This window comes from Oncorhynchus gorbuscha, linkage group LG08 (assembly GCF_021184085.1).
Source record: "Oncorhynchus gorbuscha isolate QuinsamMale2020 ecotype Even-year linkage group LG08, OgorEven_v1.0, whole genome shotgun sequence".
Classification (NCBI taxonomy): domain Eukaryota; kingdom Metazoa; phylum Chordata; class Actinopteri; order Salmoniformes; family Salmonidae; genus Oncorhynchus; species Oncorhynchus gorbuscha.
The window spans coordinates 37,560,694-37,587,913 of NC_060180.1; the positions used below are offsets into that span (position 1 = coordinate 37,560,694).

Sequence of the window (27,220 nt, forward strand, 5' to 3'; positions counted from 1 at the left end):
TTTTGTCTGGCCAGACTGTGATGTCACACTGTGAGCAGACAGAGTGTGACTTCCTCATCATCCAAGGTCCATTAATTAGCAGGACAGTTGCACGGCAACTAAAAACAGCCACAGGAAGTCTCTCCTGGAGAGATCGAAGGACTGGGAAAATAGAGAGGAGGCAAAATAAAGGGACTGCAAGAAATGTAGGCTCCATTAGAGAAGGAAGAGTATGTTTTCATCTGTTCATCATCAAATTGGAAAACAGGTGAAGAGAGAGATGAGAGATGGATGATGAACGAGGGGCTGGGAGAGGAAGTGGTCTTTGCTAAGACTTGTGAATAAAGTGAGTCATTTAGCAGAAAGGAAAGAAACTGTCTCCAGTTACACAGAGAAAGAGAGAGAGAGGAAGAAGAAGAAGAAGAGAGAGAGGGAGTTGTGGGGAGGAATATGCTGAGGTTGTTTTTCATTCTGCAGAATTAGCCGGGAGAAGAGAATGTGCACGCATACACACACAAACACACACGCACAAATGCCTGCACACACGTCTGACAAGTTAACAAGGTATGAAGGACAAAACACATACTGTGTTTTAAGTGTTTTTATATCCTCCATGTCTTGCTAACTTGTCAGATTCTGCAGTTAGTATAGCAAGACACAGGCATAAACTGAACACACACAATGGAAATACCCCCTCCAATCCCCCATCCTGTTGTCCTGCTGAGTGTCTGGCAGTTCAGATGCAGTCGGAATTCCAGATGTCGTAACTTAACCCTCCCTTCCCCCCTCCCAACCGGAGTGAGCCTCGTGACTCTCTCCCCAGTCCAAAACTCAACTCCACAACATACTGTAGCAGATGGAAAGGCTGGTCAGCCTAAATCGTTTTAACACAATAGGAAAATACAGTACATCATCAATGTAATTGCGCCATTCTTTAATCATAAGAATATCTTATGTTAACTAGTCATCTCCTCTGTCTTTCTGCCCTCTCCCATGCACCTCAGCTGTTTGTCAAAGGCCCATTAGCTGAGAGGAAACGCCTTAGCCTGTTGATTTGAACCTGCTTCATTGGCTCATATAACACACATATAGCACGCGTGCACGCGCGCACATGCACACGCACACACGCACACGCACACACACACACACACACACACACACACACACACACACACACACACACACACACACACACACACACACACACACACACACACACACACACACACACACACACACACACACACACACACACACACACACACACACACACACACACACACACACACACACACACACACACACACACACACACACACAATAGCCAACATGTTTTTCTGCTGTGAATGCCAAAGGGTTTACACAATCCTCTTCATTCCTGGTTTCACTTAATCCTTGGACACAGCCTTTATTTTCCAACCCAGTTTCAGGCCTGCCAGTTTCCAAGCACCAATGGAGCTTTTGGGGAGCAAGAACCCTGGAGGTAAAGGAAGAGTGAGTATGGGACCAGTTGCGGTCTGATAATAAAGTGGATGAGGAAGTGCTATGTGGACAGTTTGTTAAGAGGTCATTGGTGAATGCAATACCAAGGTGATATTGAGCTTCAGTTAGGATTTGACTTGCATTTGTTCTTACAATGTCGTTTGTTAAAGTGCCTCTGAGTGTGTGAGTGTGTGTGCGCGTGACTGACCACTTAGCTCTGAAAACCAAAATAAATAACAGATATAGCTCGAACTTTTCAAAACATTTTATTTGAAAGAAAAGTGTAAAAGTGAAAAAGACAGGCACAATCTTATTCAAATAGTTCCGATAGTTATCATTATTATCATAAAAATTAATATAATTATTATTGCTTTTACTACTAGTAAACCCTCTCATCCCTGAAACAAAAAACAGCACCATGAATTGAGAACTGTAAACAAGTGCATTGACAAAAAGGAGTCATTTCCATATCGTCAATTTATTGCATTGAGACGGAAAAACAATCAAGTTTCAAAAATAATATCCCCATCCCATTCACTTTCCCCCAAAATGAATATAAAATTAAGGCCACTTTCAAAATGTAGTTCCCTGTCCAGCAGGACATTTAATGACAATGTACACAAACACATTCTATACATGGAGAACAACAATAACAATAGTAATAGACATAATAATAATGACAACATCCTTGATAATAATAATCATAATAATCATTAAAACACTGCATGACATAAAGGAATATTAATGACACAGACAAATTGCTCAGCTTTCAAAGTAGTGTTATATATGCTTCAAAGGGACACTGTAGGGGTATAATTTGACATTTCTTCTGTTCAATACTGGCTCTCTGAAATATCGAGATATCAAATTGTGGTAAGGATGGACTGGGGGCACGCATTGACTGCAGCACTTTGTGTGTTTCATTGAGTGTTTAGTGAATAGACTGATCTGATATATACCCCCTCTCTTTAGACAGTTCATGGTTCATGTGATAGAACTGAGATATAGGAGACAAGGCTTAGTGGGTAAAAGGCTTTGACAGAATCTAGCGACATGTACTATCATGGAGCAGAACATCCACATGACATGAAATGATGCTGATTGCATTCTTTAACACAGTCGACACTAAATATGGGCAGATGGAGGCACTGGACATAGTCATGTTCAAAGCTGAAATTCGCAGGGACACAAACACTGACGACACCCACTAAAAAATAGGACATTTAAAAAGCCTAAACAAACAGCGAAGAGCTGGAGTCAACAACCACAGAGAGAACAAGAGAGAAAGGAGGGAAGAGAAGAGGGGACAGAAATGGCAGAAAAGAGAGGGAGAGGGGGAGAGGAAGAGGAAAAGGAATCTCCTCCATGTTTAAGTTGGTAGTGGTAGGAATATTTTAGCTATAGCTAACAAGTATATCTTGGCTCTGGCTAACCCTCATTCAAGGTCCACAGACTTCTCTTTTTATCTCCACAGGTATTACTCTCTATTTGCTCTCTTCTCTCCCCTACAGCCCCTCTCAACTCATCAACCTCCTCTCTCTCTCTCCTCCCTTTCTCTCCTCTCCCTCTCCTCCCCTCTACACCTTGTCCAGTAGGGAGCGTTGGCAGTACAGGAGACGGCGTGGGGTGCCAAACCTGCGGAAGAACAGCAGTGCCCCCAGAGTGAGGATCACACACACCAACAGCATGAGGGGAACCACCACTGCCGCCGCACCCGCCCCTCCGCCAGATCCTCCTTCCTCTTCCACCTCGATGATGATTACTTCTGTCTCATCTCTATCCTCCTCTCTGTCTTCCCGGTCATGTCCTCCACCCCCCCTTCCTCCGTCGGTCTTGGGGTCCTCCTCTGGACAGCCCATCCAGTCTTTAAGAGCAGACTTGGGGAATCCAGGCTCAACACGAAGCTTCTGGTTGTTGAACTTCCAATACTTATTGGCTTTGTAGAAGTAGGTGTGTCCTGAGAGCCAAAAACAGTGGGGAGATAAAGATGTAAAATAAGAAATACAAAGTTGGGATAACTTTATCCATTGAGAAAACACACACACAAAAAAACTAATTTGTTTTCTTTAGATTAGGAAATAAAAAAAAGACTCACACTGCACGCTTGCATGCACAGACACAAAAACACACGGGACGGTTACCTTGGTCTCTGCTCATGAAGCCAGCTTTAATATTGTCTGGGACGCCCTGCCACACATTGATTGGTTTGGGGTATTCAGGGTCCACAGAGCGTGAGTCCTCATTGTAACGATAGTACCTAACATGGGGAGAGACAGACATGTTTCAGTTTAACATGAGTGCATCTGCATATCTTCAAACCTCTGGTATGTGCTGACACACACCTACAGGTCTATTGTTCATCCAAAGATGTGGCTGCTCAGCTGGTGTGGTCTGAATTATGAGATGTAAGCTTGGTGGGCCAGTGAAAGACAAAGCCTCCCGGAGACAGAATTATGTTCTAGTTCTTTTAGCGAAGCCTCTTAATTAACTGAGTTCAACAGGATAACCAATGTACAATGAATAGTATAATTGTAGCATTTCTGTGTTTCTCATCGCTGGTTTTGACTTCTTTAACTCAAATGTCAGCGACCTCTTACGAGCAAAAGTGGCAGTACTTATTTGGGAAATTAGCAAGCAGCTTTTGGCCGAATAGCAATTCGTGACAGAGAAATACGATGTCCCCTTTCAGTCAGTCAACTTCAGTACAACATACTATGGAATGTATGAGTGTGCTCGCATGCTCGCGACTTCGGTTGACGGATCCACAATCACACCCGACAATGAAATCCATGCCTCGCTGGAAGCCCCGCCTTGGTCAGGTGATAAGCCTGAGGCTCGGATTCATTCCCCCAATTATTTCGCTCTTCCCCTCAGTGTGAACAGGAGCAATTCACGCAACTTGAACAAACAATGGGAAAATGAGACTATCTGACGTTGCACCAACTAAACTGTCCCAGAGTGGTAGAGCGTCCTCACCCCGCGGACGTTGGGTGGAGAAATTCATACTTGTTCTCACAAGTTTTCTAATCTAAAACAAATAGTTCTTCTTCAATTTGCTATCGCAATGAGTGAGATGGAGAAGGAAGCAACCGAGACGACGATGGCTAAGCCGGGTTCGGGGTTGAGATCATGCCCCCCCAGGCATACGGTTATAGTATTTCTCTAAAAGATACTAGGATTACCAATGGCGACTTTCCTTTCTCAAATGCTGGTACCTCGGCTGGGACCAAGGTGCAGGAAGCCGAGAGAGACTTGGGGCTGTGGTCAGAACAGGTGGAACAAGCAATCCAACAGGGAGATAGTGACATGGCTGCTTACATATGTGGCCCATGTTCAGATGACGACTTGGTGTCTCTGGACGGCTCCAGGGATTCCGCGGGTAGCAAAGAGAACTTAGTTCTGGGACAGCCAACTCCTCACGTTACGGGAGTAGCGGTGGAAAACGTGGTATCTATACGTTTGGAGTTGAAGTGGACGTGTTCACCCCCGCAGCAGAAGTCATGAAGGTTCGGTGGGAAGCACCACCTACCCCTTTTTCTGGATTGACAACAACCTAGTCCAACCCGCATTCAGCTAAGCTGATGCTGCATGGGTGTGCCCCCTTCATGGATCGGGAAGGGCTGGAGGGGACAGGGCTGGTGCACACGCCTCAGGTGGATGGCAAGCTAGCTGGCTAACCTATCCCCATTGACTAACTAGGGCATGGCTAATGCAAATCCTACGCTCCCTAACAAGCACTGTAGCTTTTTGGCTGCTCAGCTGGAGAATGTGTATAAGACAAAAGGGGTGGCTGCCCGTTCACTGTTGTCTATTACTATGCTGCAGGTCTACCAGGCCGAGATGCTGGAGGAGGCGGGGCATGGCTTTGGCCCCAGGTGAGCCCCACGCAGAGCTCCTGGATGATATCCGTGTTACGGTCTACTTCATTCTGCATGTGTCCCGGGGCACCGCTCTAGCGCCCGGGAAGAGAATGGGAGCTACTGTGGAGGCACAGTGTCATCTTTGGCTGACGTTCTCGCAGGTGCCGGAGAGGGACAGACAGATGTACCTCAATGAGCTGATTTCTCCTACAGGGTTGTTCGGTTCGGCCCTAGAGAATATGCAGGCCCGGTTCCAGGCCAAAAAGAAGCAGGAAGAGGCGTTGCATGTTTTTCTCCCTCAGAGGTTCATTCGGGATGCCGGAGGGGGCACCTTCCGGAAGGCTGGCAGGCGGAGATCCTTCAGCTAAGCAGGCTGTGCCGGGGGCCGAGCCCAGCACCAGGTCAGACCGTTCTGGTTCCCAGGCACAATGCCAGTCTGCCTGACACAAACGTCACCCCACTTCCAGAGGCAAGGTAAGAGATGGTCCTGCTGGAAGGTGACAGCCCCCATGCACTTAGCTTGGGGATGGCACGAGATCGTCCTCACTTACCGGCCTCCCCAAAAACCTGTGGTCACAACAGTACCACTAAGTGGCACTGCCAATTTGGGTACGTCACAGATGGACGAAGCCTCGAACCCAGAGTGGACCGGACTTCAGGCAAATGTTTGCACCTAAACACATTTTTTCAACCATTGTTTTTGGGTTTCAAGGGTGTTGTGTATTCCACATGTGAGTTCAATAAAACAGGTCCCTCCACATTCAGACACAAGGTTGTCAAGAGTGGTGGAGATAGAAAAAATATATATATTTCTCCAAGTCCATGAGGCCTCAGATGACGCTTTATGGGAGACTCGCTGCCTCCTCTGACTAATGGCGCTCATGCGCAGTGTCGCCCTGGGTAATGCGAACAATGATGTCGGGGTACAGGCTATAACTCATTGTACGCCCCCCCCACATGACTGTAGATTCTTCAACCAAATTTGCAAGAGTGAGACTACCCATGTTATATCTCGTTTCCCTCCTTCAGGGAACAATAGTTAATGTCACAATGTTACGTTTTCAACATTCTTTGGTTTAGTGTTTTTACATTTCCACTCCACTCAGTCATGTTGATGTATTCAAACACACAGAGACATTCAGATGTCAAGAGACTTACTTGTTTCCCCTGAAGAAGTATGTCTTGCCGGTGGGGGTGTAGAAGAGGGCGGCATCTATTTTGTCTTTGGGTAGACCACTGCCCATCTCCTTTAGAGACTTGGGATAACCATCCTCCAGAATAGATTCCTTGAAAACCCAGTGCCTGTCTCCTACACAGAGAGAGATAGAATCTGAATGAGTGGTTTTCCTCAGTAAGAATTACAATGTCTTCTATATGTCTATATATCTTCTTCATGGATACTCTTACTGACAGATGTGGCTGCTTCACGTGATGCATTGTTGTCTCTACCTTCTTGCCTTTGTGCTGTTGTCTGTGCCCAAAAATGTTTGTACCATGCTTTGTGCTTCTACCATGCTGTGCTGCTGCCATGTTGTGTTGCTACCGTGCTCTTGTCATGTAGTGTTGCTATCATGCTGTGTTGGCATGGGTCGCTGCCATGGTATTTTGATGCCTTAGGTCTCTCTTTATGTAGTGTTGTGGTGATGTGGGTTTTGATCATGATGTGGGTTTTGTCCTATATATAGATGTTTTAAATCCCAGCCCCCGTCCCCGAAGGAGGCCTTTTGCCTTTTGGTAGGCTGTCATTGTAAATAAGAATTTGTTCTTAACTGACATGCCTAGTTAAATAAATGTTAAAATAAAAGTATATAGAATAGTATTATGCAGGGGTGGTAATAGAGTAAAGAGTAAGGACAGATTTACCCTTGAAAAATACGAAGTTCCCATCATCCCTTTCATAAGCAGCATTGATGTTTGATGGCAGGCCCCTCCAGAAATGGCCTATTGGCATTGGGTATCCATCCAGAACTGCGTTGTTACGGACTCTCCAGAACCACTTATCCTAGAGGAGAGAGAGACATGGATAATACCTGTACAAACTAAATATATATATATATATACAGTACCAGTAAAAAGTTTGGAAAGGGTTTTTCTTCATTTGTACTATTTTCTACATTGTAGAATAATAGTGAGACAACTATGAACTATGAAATAACACATGTGAATCATGTAGTAACCAAAAAAAGTGTTAAACAAATCTAAATATATTTTATATTCTTCAAAGATGCCACCATTTGCCTTGATGACAGCTTTGCACACTCTTGGCATTCTCTCAACTAGCTTCACCTGGAATGCTTTTCCAACAGTCTTGAAGGAGTTCCCACATATGCTGAGCACTTGTTGACTGCTTTTCTTTCACTCTGGGTTCCCACGCACCCCAAACCATATCAATTGGGTTGAGGTCGTGTGATTGTGGAGGCCAGGTCATCTGATGCAGCACTCCATCTCTCTCCTTCTTGGTCAAATAGCCCTTACACAGCCTGGATGTGTGTTGGGTGATTGACCTGTCGAAAAACAAATGATAGTCCCACTAAACGCGAACTAGATGGGATGGCGTATCGCTGCAGAATTCTGTGGTAGCCATGCTGGTTAAGTGTGCCTTGAATTCTAAATAAATCACAGACAGGGTCACCAGCAAAGCACCATCACACCTCCTCCTCCATGTTTAATGGTGGGAACCACACATACTCTGATCATCTGTTCACCTACTCTGCATCTCACAAAGATACAGTGGTTGGAACCAAAAATCTCAAATTTGAGACCAAAGGACAGATTTCCACTGGTCTAATGTCCATTGCTCAGGTTTCTTGGCCCAAGCAAGTCTCGTCTTCTTATTGGTGTCCTTTAGTAGTGGTTTCTTTGCAGCAAATCGACCATGAAGGCCTGATTCATGCAGTCCCCTCTGAACAGTTGATGTTGAGATGTGTCTATTACTTGAACTCTGTGAAGCATTTATTTGGGCTACAATTTCTGAGGCTGGTAACTCTAATGAACTTATCCCCTGCGGCAGAGGTAACTCTGGGTCTTCATTTCTTGTGGCAGTTCTCATAAGAGCCAGTTTCATCATAGCGCTTGATGGTTTTTGCAACTGCACTTGAAGAAACTTTGAAAGTTCTTGAAATGTTCTGCATTGACTGACCTTCATGTCTTTAAAATAATGATGGACTGTCGTTTCTCTTTGCTTATTTGAGCTGTTCTTGTCATAATATGGACTTGGTATTTTAACAAATTGGACTATCTTCTGTATACCACCTGTACCTTGTCACAACACAACTGATTGGGTCAAACACATTCAGAAGGAAAGAAATTCTGAAATTCAGTTAATTGAAATGCATTCCAGGTGACTACCTCATGACGCTGGTTGAGAGAATGTCAAGAGTGTGCAAAGCTGCCAAGGCAAAGGGTGGCTATTTAAAGAATCTCAAATATAAAATATATGAAGATTTGTTAAATACTTTTTTGGTTACTACATGATGTTATTTCATAGTTTTGATGTCTTCACTATTATTATACAATGTATAAAATGTAAAAAAAATCAAGAAAAACCCTGGAATGAGTAGGTGTGTCCAAACCTTTGACTGGTACTGTATATTTAGGCAATAAGGCCAGAGGGGGTGTGGTATATGAACAATATACCACAGCTAAGGGTTGCCTGGACACAGCCCTTAGCCATGGTATATATCCCATGTACCATAAACCTCAGAGGTGCCTTATTGTAATTATAAACTGCTTACCAACGTAATTAGAACAGTAAAAATAAATGTTTTGTCATACCCGTGGTATACAGTCTGATATACCCCGGCTGTCAGCCAATCATCATTCAGGGCTCGAACCACCCAGTTTATAAATATACATACAACGACAAAGCTCATTTCAGCTATACATATCTGTAATGAAGTACCTTGAAGACAAATATTTCTCCTCGGAGGATGGCGATGGTGTCAAAGTGTCCCTCACAGATGTCAGGGCCAAAGCGAGGGTTGTATGGGGTGTGAGTGGGTTTGGGTGGGTGGTGAGGGGAGCGTGGGCTAGGTGGGGGAGGGCGGGGGCCACCACCTGATCTACCCCCTGCACGGTAGAGGGAGAGAGTAATACATGTAATCCTCTACTACTGTCAATACCTAGGCCCTTTGTTTTTTTTCGGGATCTGACTCAAATGAACTTTGCTCCCTAGTTATAGCCTAGATACAGTATAACAACTAACAGTAATTATAATTAATTTTCTCTTAGCCTGTGCTCACCATAGATTTGCTGTATTCCCCTGAGGTCATCTTCAGGCAGCTGGAAGTTCTCTGTCTCCATCCACTGGTAGAATGGAGCCATGATGGCAGAGGGGTCATTGGAGTGCTCCAGACCCAGGGCATGACCCAACTCATGTACAGACACCAGGAACACGTCATTACCTAAGACCAACAGCACTATGTCATCACCATCACATTAAATTGTCCCATTAAATTCAAGCTTGTTATAACAATGGTATGTGTGCATGTATAGCAAAAGCACTATTCAAATTGAACTGGCTGGGAACTTCTAAAGCATTGACAAGATATCCCTGTGGTAAATAGCAGGCCTCTATCTCACCATCAAAATGAAAAGAAAGATAAAAAAACTGTATATTATTCATTTTCCCCACACAAACACGCCCTGGGGATAAGTTCAAAACACACACGTCGGGGCCTGCTGATGATGTGTTTTTGTGGCCTGCCGCTCACAACCGCCCGGGGAGCATGGCAACTCCCAACAGATTGAATCTGACATCCCGCCAGTGAATTTCCCATCACAACATTCTTCTCCCTCTTCCAAACACTCGAGGTCACTCACCTGACAGATCACTGTTGCCGACCGTCCAAGGCTCTGCAGAGTCAAAGTGTGTGTCTCCCCCTATGCCGTTACCGGGGAAGTAGGCATGTGCCAAGAAACCTCCCTCGCCGTCAAAGGGACTGGAGTCGCCATGGAAACCCTCACCGAAGAAGAGCATGATGTCGGCAAAGTCCTCCACCTTGTCCCGTATGTGACTGTAGGGGATCTCCCGGAAGCGTAGAGGGGTCACACTCTCCCACACCTTGAAGGCTTTCCTGATAGCGTCATGGGTCTCATACTCCCCCACCTTAGGGGTGTAGTTCTGTATACTAAGAGGGAGAGAGGGAGCCTCGTTAGAGAGAGAAGAGCACAGTTTGTGACAGAAAAATATAGAAATGGAGTGAGTAAAGAGAAGAGACGGGGAAAACAGTGATTCATTTTACCACATAATAAATCACTGGGAAATTTCAGAAAATCTGGCTAAGATTAGTATGACTTTACATGACTTCACCATATGCGTTGTGGCTGTTCTTTTCAGAAGATGAGATCGTTACCCTACAGTTGGACGGATAACTGACCAGAAGGTGAGATCAGTTGGAGGGATAACTTACCAGAAGATGAGATCAGTTGGAGGGATAACATACCAGAAGGTGAGATCAGTTGGAGGGATAACTTACCAGAAGATGAGATCAGTTGGAGGGATAACTTACCAGAAGATGAGATCAGTTGGAGGGATAACTTACCAGAAGATGAGATCAGTTGGAGGGATAACTTACCAGAAGATGAGATCAGTTGGAGGGATAACTTACCAGAAGATGAGATCAGTTGGAGGGATAACTTACCAGAAGATGAGATCAGTTGGAGGGATAACTTACCAGAAGATGAGATCAGTTGGAGGGATAACTTACCAGAAGATGAGATCAGTTGGAGGGATAACTTACCAGAAGATGAGATCAGTTGGAGGGATAACTTACCAGAAGGTGAGATCAGTTGGAGGGATAACTTACCAGAAGGTGAGATCAGTTGGAGGGATAACTTACCAGAAGGTGAGATCTTTCTGAGGGATAACTTACCAGAAGGTGAGATCAGTCTTATCCCATTTCAGGCCCTGGATAGCGTAGCGCTTCTTTCTCAGGTTACTCTTCAGCTCAGTCCCGAACTTGTCTGGAACTCCACAGCGTGGCCGCTTCATTGCCCTGGCAAACACAAGTCAGGGACTAGTCACACAAACCGGCATTTGTTTACAATAACCCTGAATCAGTGATTTCACACAAGTAAGGCGATGTGTTTTTTACGGCCAAGTTATAAGCTCCTGGTCCTACAAACAGGGTAGTATGGTCCTGAACTTGCAAAAGTTATTTAGCGTGAGAGGCACTCACTCTACAGTTTTGGGGTCAATGGAGCCGGTGATGGTTAGGCCGTAGAACCTCTGCATGGCTGCGATGGCCGTGGTGATGGAGTGAGGGGAACGGGCAGCGTGTGTCCGCAGGTCACCTGGGGGCAGGTAGCCATACTGCTGCAGCCACACCTAAAACATGGAACAGGAAGTGGCTGTAATGTTAAAATGTCCTGAATGGATGAAGAATGAATACATCACAGATAAGTCAGAAATACTATATCCAGGCCTCCCGGGTGGCGCAGTGTTTAAGGGCACTGTACTGCAGTGCCAGCCGTGCCACCAGAGACCCTGGGTTCATGCCCAGGCTCTGCCGTGACCGGGAGGTCTGTGGGGTGATGCACAATTGGCACCCCCACAGCATGATGCTGCCACCCCCGTGCTTCACGGTTGGGATGGTGTTCTTCGGCTTGTCAGCTTCCCCTTTTTTCCTCCAAACATAAAGATTGTCATTATGGCCAAACAGTTCTAATTTTGTTTCATCAGACCAGAGGACATTTATCCAAAAAGTACAATCTTTGTCCACATTGCAAACCATAGCCTGGCTTTTTTCTGGCGGTTTTGGAGCAGTGGCAAACTTCAGTTTGTTAACAAGAAATTTGTGGAGTGGTTGTTAAACAAGTTTTAATGACTCAAACCTAAGTGTATGTAAACTTCCGACTTCAACTGAATCTTCCAATTTATGTTTTCATGTTTTGGCTTGCGTGAGAAGCACAAGGTCCACAGACAGGCAATGGCCATTCCAATGAGTAACTATAAAAGTATTCAAACATAAACAGTACTCTTCAGTGGCTGTGTCCAGATGGATGAAACCAAGGCCAATTTGACTGAAGCTGACACACTGAAACCAAACCAGGACAAAATGGCACCATACAAAGACAGAATTTCACTCAAGCCCTTGTAGGGAAAAGCCCAAATCTTGGTGGACAAAACTTAACAGTGAAACTAAAAACATTCTGTAGGTAAAATTTGAACCTACATCACTATAGATCTAGACTGGCCTCAGGGTCGGATGATTACAGTATATATTTGACCTTGCATTTCCCTGGAAGCACATCAAACTCTGGTGCCTCCCTCTCTTTATCTGTGGCAGATCCAGTGGCTGGGTTCCAAACCTCTCTCATACATTTTCAGCTCTGCCCTTTCTACCCCCCCCCCCAAAAAAAAAACATGAGTTGGAAATAACATTGTGGCTAATGTGAAGTAGGTAATCCTGAGACCCACCTATCTGATATTCTTTACTGAACACACCCTGACTTGAACCTTGTCAATAAGCTAGGAATAAGTGAGCACACACCCAGGAAGTGTTTTTCACAACTTTAAAACATGGATTGTTTGGCTGCATGTTTGACCTGCAACTATTCAGCTCTTTTGTTGCCTTAACAGTGTCAGTGTGTTGTGAAACAGCACAGTCAGTCAGTCAGTCATTTTACTGAGAACTTCTCTGTGATCCCATACAAACCAAAGTCAAAACCCCTCCCCCCATTCCCGTCTCTCTGTCGTCTTCTCTCCACACTCCTCCTCCCACTCTTTTATCTTACGGAAAACCCAGAGGCCTGAGGGTAAATAATTGTGAACAACCACACCCAGTGCACAGTCAGTACATCGTTAGTGTACAGTTACTGCCTGGTAGGTTATTGTACATGTTCCAGGAACATAATGAATATATTAACAAAAATACAACACTTTTAATTAACTAGTAATTATGTAATTTCGGCATTTTCTTTGTATCAAAATGTACTCCAGTTATATGTCAGCAGTTTCATTATACTGTGTGTGTGGGTGGGGGAAACTCACTGTATTACAGTATAGTAAATCCGTATGAAGGAGTGAGGGGGAGAGAGGTCGATGAGCATCGTGAAAGAGAGGGGGGTGGCGAAGTGTGTAATTAATGGGTTATGATGGTTTAAATATAATGGAGGTGGGAGGACATGTCTGGAGGAAGAGTTTGTTTCAGGACAAGTTTCAATTCTATGCATGGTATAAGGCCACAGCAGCTCTTTCTCAGGCCACTATAACTTTTGTTCGTCTTTCATCTGGGTCTTCCATAGTGTATGTCGTTAGGCTGCATTTAAAATGGATGTACGTGCAAAAGAGCCATTCAGTAACACTGAACACTTCTTTCAACCATAAGCCCAGTGAGTCCCACTCCTCCCATATATGGTCACATTGGTGGGTCCATAAAAAAAATGTCTTTCAAGTGTTTTTCACTACTTCTGACTGTAGCAGTTTTGATCACCGAAGCCTAAAGAGTGGGCAGTTATAGTGGTCCCTTTCTTTACTTTACTTGAGTGAGTCAGACCTAGTATGTAGACTTTTACACAAACAAAGTAGCAAACTAATAGGCCTACACATTTTAGAGGTAAGGATGTTCCCTGGCCTCAACAAATGAGAGTTCGAAGGATGTGCGTGCGTGCGCGTGTACTCGCGCCCCTGCATAGAAATAGAGAAAGATGACTGAATTACATTTCAAAGAAATGAAGAAAAAACTAAGTCAGTTGCTCCATTTGCTCTGTGCCAATGGAAATAAAACTCTGGTCGACAGTGAAGGCGCTTTACAGGGAATATGTCTCAGTGTTCCAGATTACTGATCAACTTAGTGTGCCCCAACACACAAACGTAACAGCTGATCATGAGAAAGAAGGCTCATAGCTAAATACACAATATACTGGCACAATGATCTGGCCCATACAAGACACTTGGTTTAGGAGCGACTGAACACACTATTACAAATCAGAACACACACACACACACACACACACACACACACACACACACACACACACACACACACACACACACACACACACACACACACACACACACACACACACACACACACACACACACACACACACACACACACACACACACACACACACACACACACACATCATCAGAGTCATTAATCATAAATGTGTGTGTCTGGGTGGTGTTGCAACATTATGTGGATGTTATTGATAAACCTCCCTGACCTCTGACTATTCTCTACCTAAGTGTGTATGGAATTGCCATCGGCTGTCTAAGCAAACTGTCCTCTAGCCAGCCGACGTCAACCAGATTGAGCAACAGATGAAGTCAAATCTGAAAAACATCCCAATGACGCCAAAATCCTTTCAGCATTAGCCAATCTGTTTGCATCTCTGTACTTCGTCAAAACAGAGAATGCTCTGCTCAAAATCAAAAACAAGAAAATGGAGGAGATGGTCAAAGTTTAATCTCCTTCATTATCGTATCATTACCAACAATTGGGTCCAGAGTTTTTTTTATATGAATAGATGACTTGACCTATCATAAGGTTATAACTAAGATCCTGAGTATTTCCTGTTCAGGTCATATGGTCAGGAAACTTTCCTGGTCCCTGGGATGTAGGCTGGTGGCCATGTTTGTACCCAGCAGTCCTGCTTGCGGAAGTGTACTATGCATTTGTGACCTATGACTAAACATCCTGTCCCACTGGGTATAGCCTAATTGCACCATTCATAAACCTAAACTGTTGTGTTCCCAAATTGCATTATCACAATTACTTATGTTCTCTTCCTTCTTGTGGGTATGACCTCCTTACCTCTAATTCTCTCTCTCCTTCCTGTTGCTTTCCATCATTTCCCACTTATTCACATTTCCATCAGACTGGTTCCCTCTTTATACTGGCTGACCCTCCGCCTTCCTCCACCTTCCTGTGTCATTCGCTTTGTGTATTGTCAGGCTGCAGGCGTATTGCCACAGTGAGACCAATACAAGGTGTTGTCAAGCAAAGAGGAAATCCTCTGCCCACTTTCTCTCTTTCCCTGAGGCCACAATATATGACACACCTACCTTCCATGCTCTGTCTGGCACTATGGTCTTTAAACAGCTAATTGGCTATTACACAGACCTGCAGATCTTGATTTACTGTTATTTTAGGGTATTATCTCTCTCTCAATACTAGTGAACGTACTGGTGCAAAGATTATGGCCAAACCTCACTCAAATTACCAGTAGTATTATATTTGGTTTGTTGGTGAGTTGCCCCAAATGTAGAACAGAAACAGTGAAAAGCTGTCAATTGGAACTGCGTTGTTAAACTATAGCGTTCCAAAAGTCTGATGGCACTGGCGCCCAAATAACATATGGCCCATATCCATGGACATCTTAGGTCATACCGGTAGGCTGTATACCAGCCTAGCTCAATTGCCAATTTTTCAGCCTCTGTGTATCACAGAAACACTTTAAATTAATAACACACACATGTTTATAATAAAGTCGCTATGGGTGAAATGTATAAAAAAATATCTGTCCAAACATACAAAAACGTCTATTCTGAAACATACATTTTGACTATAAATGTGTGGCCAGCTCTAGGATGAGTTTTGGTGGTTCCAAACTTCTTACATTTAAGAATGATGTAGGCCACTGTGTTCCACTGTGTTCTTGGGGACCTTCAATGCTGCAGAAATGTTTTGGTACCCGTCATCACATCTGTGCCTCGACACAATCCGGTCTCGGAGCTCTATGGACAATTCCTTCGACCTCATGGCTTGGTTTTGGCTCTGACATGCATTGTCAACTGTGGGACCTTATAGACAGGTGTGTGTCTTTCCAAATCATGTCCAATCATTTGAATTTACCACAGGTGGACTCCAATCAAGTTGTAGAAACATCTCCAAGATGATCAATGGGAACAGGATGCACCTGAGCTCAATTTCGAGTTTCATGGCAAAGAGTCTTAATACTTAGGTAAATAAGGTATTTCTGGGTTTTTTAAATATAATTTTTTTTTTTTTTTTTAAGGTTTTTTATTTTGTCATTATGGGGATTGTGAGTAGATTGATGAGGATTTTTATTTTATTGAATCAATTTTAGAATAAGGGTGTAACGTAACAAAATATGGAAAAAGGGAAGGGGTCTGAATACTTTCTGAACGCACTGTAGGCAGTCAACGTTCAAATTCATCCCAAAGGTGTTCAATGGCGTTGAGGTCAGGGCTCTGTACAGGCCAGTCAAGTTCTTCCACACCAATCTCGACAAACCATTTCTGTTGTATGGACTTCACTTTTTGCACGGGGGGAATTGTCGTACTGAAAAAGGAAAGGACCTTCCCCAAACTGTTGCCACAAAGTTGGAAGCACAGAATCCTCTAGAATGTGTATGCTGTAGCGGTAAGATTTCCCTTCACTGGAAGGGACTTAGCCCTGTTGGAATCGGCTAATAGCCTGAACCATGAAAAACAGCCCCAGACCAATATTCCTCCTCCACCAAACTTTACAGTTGGCACATGCATTCGGGCAGGTAGTGTTTTCCGGGCATCCACCAAACCCATATTCATCCGTTGTACTGCCAGATGGTGAAGTGTGATTCATCACTCCTGAGAACCCGTTTCCACTGCTCCAGAGTCAAATGGCGGTGAGCTTTACACCACTCCAGCTGACGCTTGGCATTGTGCATGGTGATTTCATGAAGCTCCTGACGAACAGTTCTTGTGCTGACATTGATTCGAGAAGCAGTTTGGAACTTGGTATTGAATGTTGCAACCAAGAACAGACGATTTTTACACGCCACGCACTTCAGCACTCGGCAGTCCCGTTCTGTGAGCTTGTGTGGCCTACCACTTTGCGGCTGAGACGTTGTTGCTTCTAGACTTTTCCACTTCACATTAAGAGCACTTGCAGTTGAACGGGGCAGCTCCAGCAGGCCAGAAATTTTAAGAACTGACTTGTTGGAAAGGTGGCATCCTATGGCGGTGCCACATTGAAAGTCACTGAGCTCTTCAGTAAGGCCATTCAGTTTTGTGACAAAGTAGGCGTGGTATACAGATGACAGCACTATTTAGTAAAAGACCAAGTCCATATTATGGCAAGAACAACTCAAATAAGCAAAGAGAAACGACAGTCCATCGTTACTTTATTAAGACATGAAGGTCAGTCAATGCAGAACATTTCAAGAACTTTCAAAGTATCTTCAAGTGCAGTCGCAAAAACCATCAAGTGCTGTGATGAAACTGGCTCAGCCTCAGAAATTGCAGCCCAAATAAATGCTTCACAGAGTTCACGTAACAGACACATCTCAACATGAATTGTTCAGAGGAGACTGTGTGAATCAGGCCTTCATGGTCGAATTGCTGCAAAGAAACCACTACTAAAGGATACCAATAAGAATAAGAGACTTGCTTGGGCCAAGAAATATGAGCAATGGACATTAGACCAGTGGAAATCTGTCCTTTGGTCTGAAGAGTCCAAATATGAGATTTTTGGTTCGAACCGCCGTGTCTTTGTGAGACGCAGAGTAGGTGAACACATGATCTCTGCATGTGTGGTTCCCACCATGAGCAAGGAGGAGGAGGTGTGATAGTGTGGGGGTGCTTTGCTGGCGACACTGTCTGTGATTTATTTAGAATTCAAGGCACACTTAACCAGCATGGCTACCACAGCATTCTGCAGCGACACGCCATCCCATCTGGTATGTGCTTAGTGGGACTATCATTTGTTTTCAACGGGACAATGACCCACATCACACCGCCAGGCTTTGTAAGGGCTATTTGACCAAGAAGGAGAGTGATGCATCAGATGACATGGCATCCACAATCACCCGATCTCAAACCAATTAAGATGATTTGGGATGAGTTGGACCACAGAGTGAAGGAAAATCAGCCAACATGTGCTCAGCATATGTGGGAACTCCTTCAAGACTGTTGGAAAAGCATTCATCATGAAGCTGGTTGAGAGAATGCCAAGAGTGTGCAAAGCTGTCATCAAGGCAAATGGTGGCCACTTTGAAGAGTCTAAAATTACTACTACATGATTCCATGTGTTATTTCATAGTTTTGATGTCTTCGCTATTATTCTACAATGTAGAAAAATAGTAAAAATTATGAAAAATCCTTGAATGAGTAGGTGTGTCCAAATTTTTGACTGGTACTGTATAGTGTATATGCTTATTTTGCGGAATGTAAACCATTTGACTGTTACAAAAATAAGTGTTAATGGACGACAAGACTGTCTCTTTGCAATCATTAACAATTTGGCACTTTAAAGCTTTGCACTTTTAAGGTTAACAGTAGGGTCTATTGCTTTATATCAGGTAAGAGCATCACAATGCATAGGTTCAGAGGATATTGCCCCTCTAACTATTCAAAAATGGATTGCTGTGTTCAAATGGGCAGCAGGTAGCTTATCGATTAGAGCGTTGTGCTAGTAATCTGAAAGGTTGCAAGTTCAATTCCAGGAGGTGAAAAATATGTTGATGTGCCTTTGAGCAAGGCACATAACCCCAATTGCTCCAGGGTAGCCGTTAACTCTGATGAATCCGGCAATAAGTCAATAATCCCTGTTATTTCTCTTCGAGTGACCCCCCAAGAGTTGTGTGCGGCGCCTTGCACGCTCAGGTCCCATGCCAGCAACAGCAGTCGGGCATTCCCTCTATCCGGAGTGCCATTCCTCGACCATGACACCCGCAAAGTAAAGAAAGGCCCGGGTAGTAAAGGCCTGGTTTAAAAATATATATAATTGTTTAAAGAGCCATTTTTATTGATGAAAGCTGCGCATTCTTTACTTGCTTCTAAAGTAAAAATCTGATTTATCTGTCTAAATGGCAAACTCGTTGACTGACATGATTGTTACGTGGAGTGGAACAGGGAAACTCAAAAGCAGACTCAGACAAGAAGACAGGAATGAAGTAACAAAGCTACTTATTGAAACACAGGGGGAAGATGGAGTGCAGGCCAGGGGAAGCTCGGGCGGGTTGCAGGAAACCAGGTACGGAGGCTGAGGCTGGAGTGAGAATGGTTGGGACAGGGTAAGCAGGTCCGGAGTGGAATCCTAGGGAGCAGTAGAGTGGGGGAGTCAAGAGTGGAGTAGCAGGATGAGGAGACGTGGGACTGGAGACAGGGACCAGAGTCAGAGCGGGCAAAACTGTAGCGGAGAGGAAAACCGTGTCAGGCAAGGAAAACAGGATCTAAATAGTAACAAACGGCTAGAAACGTAGACTGACTGAGCAGAGATTACGATCTGGCAGTGTGGAAGTGGCAGGACTGAGTATTTGTAGAGGTCTTAATTATGGAACAAGTTGCAGCTGGTGGGGATGTGCTCTGACTCCAGCACACCTGTCTCCACCCACACAATCACACACACACAGAGAGATAGGGAGAGTGGGAGAGCACTGGGGGAGTTGCGGCGGGTCAAGTAGACACAGGATGAGCAGTAGAGGGTGTGGCAGGAGCAGATGTAACAATTATCAGCGCTTCAGTTCCCTCTGAGAGACCTAACAGCCTACTTTCTGCTAAATTGACAGTCTAATCTAGGTCAGGGAGGGGCAACTTTGATGGAGGTGGGGGCCACAAAAAATCTGAACTCATCATGAGGGGCCGCAGTGACTTACGGGTCTGCATACCCACATCCATACCCCCACACGCAGTCTGAGTCGGCCCTAGACTTTTTTGGGGCCCTAAGCAACATTTAGTTCTGGTTCAGGTATGTTAATCCCCGTTTCTTTCCTTTTGCATCCGTTTAAGAAACGTTTTTCAACAGAATCGGCGCAATGAATACACCCCTGTTCACATACAGTTCACTTTCATAGCAGCCACATTCAAACAGCTTGTTGTATGTGTAATTCCTTCTAGCATATATCTACGCGCTCTCCTCCTCTCACTTTTCCCCTTTGCTTGTGGACTTCATTGCACAACACATCAGCTGTCTGTGACAACTCAAAAAAGCATTTCCAAGCCAAAACTTCATATATAATGAGCACTAAGCGCTACACACAGCCTACATTGTTGTCATGTCGTAGTCAACATAGTTACTAGAACTAACGTGTTAGTAAACCCACTACAATCATGCAGTACAGTGTAGTCAGCAACAAGCAGTTCAGCAGTTACACCAGTGGCAGTACATTTATAAAATCAAAAGCTTACCTTGCCTTGGAAGAGTTCCAGTGTTGAATAGCCATAGTCAGCTAGCTAACATAGCATCCCTCTCTATTTGAGCCAGGTGTTTGAGTAGGCAAAACTAGCTAGCTTCATTCGATGCTAGCTAAGTAACTGACAGTGAGAAAAATATACACTACGAAATATAGATAGCTCTCTTTCTCTCTCCTGCTTCTCCAGAAATGTTGGAATAAATTACTTTATTCAGAAATGTTCAACTATTGTCTTTCTCTCTCTTTGAGTCAGCTACTCACCACATTTTATACACATCCGTGCTAGCTAGCTGTAGCTTATGCTTTCAGTACTAGATTCATTCTCTGACCCTTTGATTTGGTGGACAACATATCAGTTCATGCTGCAAAATCTCTGATAGGTTGGAGGACATCCTCCGGACATTGTCATAATTACTGTGTAAGTCTATGGAAGGGGGTGAGAACCATGAGCCTCCTAGGCTTTGTATTGAAGTCAACGTACCCAGAGGAGGACAGAAGCTAGCTGTCTTCCGACTACACCATGGTGCTACCCTACAGAGTGCTGCTGAGGCTACTAGACCTTCATTGCAAAACAATGTTTTAATAAATTATTTGGTGACGTGAATATATATTTAGTATAGTTTTATTTAAAAACACTGGCCGCTAGACTAATTTACCATTCTGAAACATTTCAGCTGACATGGGCTAATTGAGTGACTGTCATTGACTGATATAACAAGAGAAAAACAGCTGATGCACAATCACATTTCAAAATTGCACCTTGTGTATTCTACTATTCACGACTGAGTTTCAATTTTTTTTATTTGGAAAAAGTCAGTTTCCCATCCCTGGTGTAGATAAATGATTCTTTCCATTTGCACAGCTGGAAATGCAATTCAGGCCCCTTACAGTATGCTCAGATTACAGTTCAGGCGCCAGCAGTCAGATTAAAAACATCAAAAGGACATTTGACATCTACAGTGATGTTCTCAGAGCTTCATGTGACATGATTTAGCTGACTGTTTTCATAAATGATAGATGTCTGTCAGTAGGAGTATGGGGTGCGTTGGGGTTTAACATGATGGTGAATTCCTGTAGTCGAAACAAAGGAACTTCATATCTCTCTGGCTAGGGATACTGACCGCTGGTATGTCCTCCTCCACTGCTGACCATCAGACTATCATCTCTTCAGACACAGCCCTTCTCTCTGTTAAACTCCCTTCCCCCAGTTCAACCCTAACTCAGGACAGATGTCAACAATTATATTTCCGCATGTCTTTGAAGTGGGGTCCTACCCGCAACTCTAAATCCCCTATCCTTTCAGAAAGTGCCTCTGTACCTGACCACAATACAGAGACCATGGTATTTCTCCCCATTTGCCTTCTTCTCTTTTTCTTTTATTTTGCCTCCTCAGCATTTCTAAATGTTGTCATGTGAGCCATCCTCATTGTGGTCTGCGTCCTTTAGCTGAGGTCAGATCCATCCCACATCCCCCCAGTTCTACTGACAGTCTGACATCCCAGACCTGGGAAATGATTTCCTTGCTTTTTGGGGTGCAACTTTTAACCCTAAAAGCGCCAACAAGGGTATATTTCTGAAACCATGAGGTCAGAAATGTAACAAATTCAAAAACTCATTACCAACCAAAAATCCCAATTTACCATGATTTCTGTGTTAATATGGAGGAATTCAAAATGATCTATTGTGTATACTAGTGGTGTGTGGCTAAGCTGGCTAAAATGAACATGTGAACTCAATTGAAAAGCGTTGTGATAAAAGCACCAGATTTGGCACAAAGGTCGATGTATGTACACCGAAAAGATATAGGCATGGAGCCACCCCAGATTTGGCACAACGGTCGATGTATGTACCCCGAAAAGATATAGGCATGGAGCCACCCCAGATTTGGCCCCTGGGGAACATGGCAGCCACTATATATCAAAAATAACTCTTAAATGTAAATACATATTTAGCTTCCAGTCAATGTCTCTATATCAAGTGGAGAGTCTGATGTTTCAGATGCAGTTGGAACTGAGTTGATAGACTATACCGTTCCAAAAGTCTGATGGCATATCGCATATCGCTCATATAGGTTTGACATCTTAGGTCATACCATTAGGCTATAAAAGTGAAATAAAAATAAATAATAAAAACATATTTTAAAAATATCAGATTAGCTCAATTCCAATTTCTCAGCTCTGGGTATGACAGAAACACAACACTTTAAATGAATAATACACAAATGTTTATACAAATTGCCTATGGGTGAAATTGATCAAAATATCTGTTCAAAACGTATATTTTGAATCATCAATTTGGATTATAAATGTGTAAACAAGTTTAAAATATATGCTTATTTTGCGGAATTTAAACAATTTACTTAATCAAATGAAAAGTCTTACTGCTTGACAGACCGTGTCTCTCTCTCTGCAATCATTACCAATTTGACTCTTTTAAGATAAGAATAAGTTATTTGCGCTTTTGAGGTTAACAGTAGGGCCCATTACTATATATCAGGTTAAAACATCATAATGCATATATATATATTCTTTTTTAAATAGTTATTGCCAAGTGGTTAGCCTGGCGTTGTGCCAGTAATCTGAAATGCTACGGGTTCGATTCCGGGAGCCGACACGGTGTAAAATATGTCGCTGTGCCCTTGAGCAAGGCACATAACCCCCATCGCTCCAGGGTAGCCGTTAACTCTGAGGAATCGGGCAACAAACTATCAATCCCTGTTATGTACTTTCGAGTGACCTCCCAAGAGCAGGCTATGACTCACTCACCTCTGGTTTTTGATACTGTGGCGCCGCTCCTTGCACGCTCAGGTCCAATGCCAACACGAGCAACAGCAATTGGACATATGCCTCTACACGGAGTGCCATTCCTCGACCACGACACCGGCAAAAACGACCAAATAGGCTCTGTTTTCGCTGTATCACTTTTCCTTGATTCTTGAAGTAGCTACACCGGTTGGAAGAACGCTTCCAAATTAAAAATTATGGATCAAAAATAGAATTGTTTAAACAGCAATTTGCGTTGGATGAAAGCTGGACATTCTTTACTTGTTCTAAAATCAAAAAAAGATGTATTTGTAAACATAAACTGAGGAGTAACTTGATAAAAGAGCTGCGAGAGGTTGCATCAATAATTTGGCAACGTTTTAACAGCTCACATTCCACAATAATTATAAACGACAACCTTGTTTCTCTTTGTCACCGTCTCAGCGTTTTAGGCCTATATATTTATTTGCAGCTTCCCCTAAATGTTTCTTGTGTCGGGATGGTCGGGATGTTTTGATTCTTCTTTCTTCACCCCCTCTCTCTCTGCCACACAGCAACTGCTAGTTTGACAGTCCCGCGAGGCCTTTGCTAGAAAATAGTAAAACCTCCCCCTTCAACATTGGCCCTTCCCTTCTGCTTTTGTGCTCAGTCAGCCTCTGTAAACCTCTGAGTAATTACATGATAAAGGAGTTATTGCGAGTTAATAAGCATATCACCAACACTGTCTACAGTCACACATCAGGTCATTCCATACAAGTATCAATACATGAGATAAATGTTTATGTATTTCAAGTATTATGCAAATAGGTATATCAATGAATACCACTCACATTCTTTCTGAAATGGTCTTCGGTAGCATGGTCTGGGGACATGCTCAAATGCTCTGTGATAGAAGATCGTTGCTCCCAGATAAATGACACAGTTCTCATCAGGCAAGTCATACGCAATGGTCGGTAGTATGGGCCGTTGATATTTGTTAAGGAATGAGGGTAGAGGGGTCACCTCAGCCTCACCCTCATTGGGGTGGAAACAACCAGATGCATCCGGGTTTCAGGAGAAATGGAAAGAGAGCCCGCAACAAGAGTTCCGCTTTTGGACGTTAAAAAGATTCTCCAGTGATGTTGTATACTTATTAGCTAGTAGTTCTGAAAGTAGCATTCACAAGTCAAAAGTGGTCCCCGAAAATTGAAAACTACGTCACATATGTTCAGATGTGTGCACCACGTCATTGCTCTCTCTCTCTCTCTCTCTCTCTCTCTCTCTCTCTCTCTCTCTCTCTCTCTCTCTCTCTCTCTCTCTCTCTCTCTCTCTCTCTCTCTCCGTGCATTTTGCTAGCTGTTACTCAAATGGCGAGGGGCTGTACCTCCTCGACTGGAACTAGAATTGTGTGGGAGGAAAATGTAGGGAAAATGTCACTGCACAGATTCCAATAAATAGTCGCGTTCAAACTAGGGATTTCGTAGCTAATTGAGGTAAAACAGAAATGCTCATAGATTATGCATGTCTGAACTACATATTGACACATCCAGCCCAAAGCGAGAGGTTTAAAAAATACTTACTAGTTGCCAAAGTTCCAGAGCATGTCTGTAGCCGTTTACACTTGTACCTGTATACGGCTTGATAATCGTAGATTTGGGCACTAACAAGCACCTTATATTGGAAGTGGCTGTTCAGTAATATGCTATACATGATGTCAGAGCTCTGGCTCTGCGCTTCAAAGTGCTGTATGTGTTTTGACTGACAGATGTTCTGCACTTGAGCATTGCTCATGTCCTCCGTCCCTCCAGCTAATTGGGCAACTTTTGCTAAATGTTTGTTGTCTGAGTGAGGGAAATGCTGTAAAATTAAGAGGACTATGTGTTTTGAAAGATGATATGTTGACGATTATAATAAACACTGCGTTGATGTCATACGAGCAAGCCAAACACCTGTGAGTCCAAATGTACACTTCACCATTTCCATATCCTTAAACTGATGTCATATACCGTGTCAACGTTCATGATCACTATGTAGGATGTACAATTCCAAGATGACATTGCGTCATACCCTGGGTTGTTCTGAACTAAATGAGCCTGTTTGGCTCGCGCCACATTTTTATAACTTAGCTAGTCATGGCGGCAATAGAACAAGCTTTCAAATCATGTCCACCTTTATAATGGTCTGTTTTTGGATTGCGTCAACAACAACAGTAATTGTGTGATGGCGGGGATGCAGGGTTGTGCTTCAAACAAAACATCTACAAATAAATGTGTACTTGCTGTAGTCCCGAAACAGCACAGCTAGGAGATTTTTTTATTAAAAAGTACCTTATAATAAAATACTCTTGTTTGAGTCATAAAAGTGCATTGAAATTGATTAGGAACTGTGCACACTTTGGAGAGGTGTGTGGCCACTTGGAGACACCAGTTTTTTGTCTTATGTTGCACCTACCCCACTTTTACAGGAATATTCTTATCATGTTACTGAATGTATGCAGAGTACTTTCAGATTTCCTTGTCAACAAATGCGGCCGAAAAGTACAGTAAATGTAAAATGCAAATAAAATAAACAGTGTAATGTTTGGATTCAGTCTTGTGTCAGGTGAACTGTTGTGGTCTAATAATTTCCCCACTATCTCCCAACTGTTCCCTTTCAATTTCTATAAAGGTTAAGCATTTTACTATTTCATCTGTAAGAAACATTTAAAATTAGCCCTATCCAAATAGGCCAATTACCATGAGTGTAAAGGGTTAACAAGGCAACACGCCATGTTAACTCCTCCACATTTACTGGATTGGTTCAACAATTCAGAAGAAAACCTTCCCAGACAGTTTTTTTTGTCGTCAGGACCAAAAAGAGAGAAAAGCTGCTAGTTAGGTTACCTCAGCCCAAATGGGTCAGTTAGTTCAGTTGGACAATCCAACAAGTTCTCATGTTGAAGGCCTAACACTGTCACCTGGTGGCTTTAACCAGTACTACATTATTTAACGTATCTAACGACATTTTTTAAAATCCTGAAGGTTGTGTACAGCACTGTATATCAAGTCTTTTTTTTGTCCGCCCAAACCCTCGAAGAAAAGTGACACATTACAATAATGCCTTGACAGTCATACTTGAGGGTATTCCATGGGCTGTTTTGTTCCACCACTTCCACTCCTCTTTTCACCTCTTTGTCTGGACGGCATCTGAAACTGTGCACACTGCCACCTGCTGTACAGACATACTAATCTTTCCTACTTAGTATACATGTCATGCATGTGGTGATCAGTTGTATGCCACATGCACCAATGTTCTTTTGTAAGTGGTTAGATTAATTGGCACTAGCTAAATAGATCCACACAGACACCAAACTCACAGAATATTCAGTACCTGGTGCATCTGTGTGTGTTTAGTTGCACTCACACTCTAGAATTGTAATGCTTACACCTTGGCTATCCTTGCAACTCTCAATGGCCAGTGATCACTGTCAGAGCCATCAGGCCCCTTCTGACCTTTCACACAGAAATTCAGATTCAGGTACAGGGTGCAACACACACACACACACACACACACACACACACACACACACACACACACACACACACACACACACACACACACACACACACACACACACACACACACACACACACACACACACACACACACACACACACACACACACACACACACACACACTGCATGGCTGCTCTGGTTGTCATGGCTGAAGAGATTATGGGCTGAAGTGGGGACAGCTGGCCTCTTTCCCCTCTCTTCCTTTCGGTTGATGTGACAGACACAGAAGAAGGCAGAGGAGTTGAATTGTGTTGAAAGAGAGCAGGAATTAGTGACGCCTGTGTGTCAGGAAACCTGCCAAGATGAAGGCAGTTAGGGTCTACTACAGTGCTGTGCCAACACGCACGCCCGGTCACACACTTGCACAAAGAAATGCCCACACGCACACACTATGTTCTTGCGTGCATGTAGCCATTTATTTGATGTCCCTAACGGCAGTGTGTGCCGCACACATATTTATGTCACAAATCAGCAAAACACACAGCTCTGCAGCAGAGTGTAGAACAGGCATGATAGGAG

At 43.6% G+C, this 27,220-nt stretch overlaps 1 protein-coding gene across 1 annotated transcript; it reads right to left on the reverse strand.

Moving 5' to 3' along the window:
• Positions 1 to 1,711: 1,711 nt before the first annotated feature.
• On the reverse strand, positions 1,712 to 23,746 carry mmp14b (matrix metallopeptidase 14b (membrane-inserted)). The gene is made up of 10 exons (XM_046359331.1): positions 23,171 to 23,746; positions 11,501 to 11,649; positions 11,195 to 11,317; positions 10,143 to 10,450; positions 9,563 to 9,724; positions 9,223 to 9,389; positions 7,185 to 7,323; positions 6,480 to 6,630; positions 3,603 to 3,718; positions 1,712 to 3,418 (listed from the first exon to the last, which is right to left on the reverse strand). The coding sequence occupies exons 1-10, from the start codon at positions 23,267 to 23,269 to the stop codon at positions 3,039 to 3,041; spliced, it is 1,794 nt and encodes a 597-aa protein (XP_046215287.1). The 5' UTR covers positions 23,270 to 23,746; the 3' UTR covers positions 1,712 to 3,038.
• Between the last annotated feature and the right edge of the window lie 3,474 nt (positions 23,747 to 27,220).

Coding starts and splice junctions, on each gene's coding strand:
- mmp14b (XM_046359331.1), bottom strand. CDS start 23,269: ATGGCACTCCGTGTAGAGGCATATGTCCAATTGCTGTTGCTCGTGTTG. Junction 11,650..23,170: donor CACAGTATCAAAAACCAGAG/GTGAGTGAGTCA, acceptor TCCATGTTTTAG/GTGTGGCTGCAGCAGTATGG. Junction 6,631..7,184: donor GAACTTCGTATTTTTCAAGG/GTAAATCTGTCC, acceptor CTCTCTGTGTAG/GAGACAGGCACTGGGTTTTC.